This window comes from Berghia stephanieae, chromosome 3 (genome assembly GCF_034508935.2).
Source record: "Berghia stephanieae isolate SIO BIC M18660-M18661 chromosome 3, UCSD_Bste_1.3, whole genome shotgun sequence".
NCBI lineage: Eukaryota > Metazoa > Mollusca > Gastropoda > Nudibranchia > Aeolidiidae > Berghia > Berghia stephanieae.
Window position 1 is genome coordinate 103948334 of NC_088362.1, and position 2500 is coordinate 103950833.

The window sequence follows — 2500 nt, forward strand, 5'->3', positions numbered from 1 at the left end:
ACAGTTTTGTGTGTTGGTCCGTTATACTTCCGGATGGCAATCTTTTGAGCTTCTTAGCCAAGCGCATACTATCTATAGGAGCGTTGTTGTTTAGTTTGTTTTTTAAAAATTCAAATTGTAGTCCTTCCGAGCCATGAGGCCCACGGAGTGGGAGTTTATTCCGGTTTCTATAGTGTGAAACGGATAATAGCAATTGCTTATAATCCTTTGGATAGGACGCTAGCCTATCGCAAAGTACTTTCAACCAGATATAACAGACCCAACTACACAATTACTGCTGGAAGGATAGGGGGGGGGGGGGGTTAGTAAATAATCTAGTCTGCACCCTGGATCAATTTTGGTTCATAAGTGTACCAACTGAACTATCAAGGCCCCAAATTCTAATTGTTTGGCGACTAAAAAGCTGCCTATCTTGTCCTATGTGTGAAAAGCAATCAGTTCCATCACTAGGAGATATTGTTAGAAGCTTCGAGCATGGTGTCTGACCGTAGCCATCGTTAATATATTATAGTTTGACACAAGAACCCTCTAGGACTGGCAGTTTGACGTCATTTTTTAGGTTTGTATAACGTCTAGTGAGTTGTTGTTAGTAGAGCTCATGGAAACAAGTTATTTCATTGGTTGAACTATTGAATACAACTCACGATTTGTTTTCTTTTGTGGCAAAAGACTGGTATTTTGAAGTCACTTTTTTGGTGAGTGTCAGGCTATAAATTTACGATGGCTACGGTCTGAAGTGGATAAGCATAACATAAATGTCATCTTTCTTCTTTTGTATTTGATCGAGGAGGATTTGAAAGGCCTCATCTAGTGTCTAATATACCATCACCAACTGGATTCAATAGTCTGGTGTCACGTCGCCCAGCAACGGCGTCCATCGTGGTTGTAAACAAATAAAACCGGCCCTTTTTATTCTTCATGCTGGCTAGAACGGTTCATATGTCTTGTGATCAGAATGTGTAAAAGTCAAAACATGATTAGATTTATAATGGGTTTTTCCCCCCTCTGGATACGCTTTTATGCTCCTCGGAGGAATATTTCATAAGAGCGTCCGCCATTGTTCCGATAGTTTAGGGCCAGTTACTAGGTTACCATGCGTCATTACGAGGGAAGTGACGTTACGACTGTTGAAGCGTATTATTTTATATGGTTTGCAATGGAGCATTACCTTGTGATACAGTCTTTGACAGCACTTGTGAACATTTTATAGATGTCGTTTGTCTGGGGGTTGAGAATGATATCGGGTGGGGCAAGAATGGCCTCGATGGACACAAACTGTTTGGAACCCTTGACCACCGACAAGAAATCTTTCAAGTTTTCAGTTATCATCTGGGGTATTATTTAAGAGATGGATGGGTGCTAATTAGTTTCTGCTCTTTGATAGAGAAGTAGGAGTGACAATGGTGATGATACTGAAGTTGACAATGAATTGATTTTGATGGTGATGATGGTGATGAGGATGATGATGATGATGATGATGATGATGATGATGATGATGATGATGATGATGATGATGATGATGATGATGATGATGATGATGATGATGATGATGATGATGGAGATGATGATGATGGTACAATGTTGAACTTGACACGAAGGAATATGTAAGTTATGATATTGGGATATTAAGATGGATGATGGATGAATTAGATGTGCTATGATATGATGAAGTAGATGTGAGAATGGATGATGATTATGATAGAGTTGACATGAATGATTGATGGTGATGATGGTGATGATGATGATGATGATGATGATGATGATGATGATGATGATGATGATGATGATGATGATGATGGTGATGATGATGATGATGGTAGATGTTGCCGCCTAGGCATTCCATGAAGAAATATTTATGATCCATCAAACAACGTCAGGTGTCAACAGGGAATCACCCATTTTGGCCAGAGCGAGCAAATTTTGGGGTTAATAATCTTGCCCAAGGAAAAAAACGCAATAATGCCTGAAGCGGGGTTCGAACCCAAGACTTTTTGGGTCATATCTTAACTACTAGGCGTAGCGTGCTAAAGATTTAATAACAGTTTTCTAAAGGAGAAGAAGAAGAAGGAGAGTGTGAGAGGTAGGTAATGAGAAGTAGTAGTAGTAGTAGTAGTAGTAGTAGTAGTAGTAGTAGTAGTAGTAGTAGTAGTAGTAGTAGTAGTAGAAGAAGAAGAAGAAGAAGAAGAAGAAGAAGAAGAAGAAGAAGAAGAAGAAGAACAACAACAACAACAATAACAACAACAACAAGAATAAGTACAAGAACAGGACCAGAAGAACAAGATGCAAAAGAAAAGAAGAGAAGAAGAGGAGGAGGAGGAGGAGGAATAGGGGTGTGGAGAGAACGAGGAATAGAAGGAGGAGGTTGGAGAGGAAGAACATATAAATGAAAGATAAGAGGACGGTTCAATCTGTGAGCACGAAGGAGGAAATTTCGTAAAGGGCATGGAAGTGTATGGATATAGAATAAAAATGCAGAATATGAAAGAACACACAAACATAG

General features: G+C 39.3%; 1 protein-coding gene across 1 annotated transcript in view; it reads right to left on the reverse strand.

The window, feature by feature from the left end:
• LOC144969413 (dynein axonemal heavy chain 10-like) overlaps positions 1–2500 on the reverse strand; it is a 188689-nt gene that overhangs the window by 142931 nt on the left and 43258 nt on the right. Inside the window, exon 23 of the mRNA XM_078908525.1 lies at positions 1169–1329. Coding sequence (XP_078764651.1) covers positions 1169–1329 — 161 coding nt within the window. The remainder of the gene's footprint in view (positions 1–1168; positions 1330–2500) is intronic.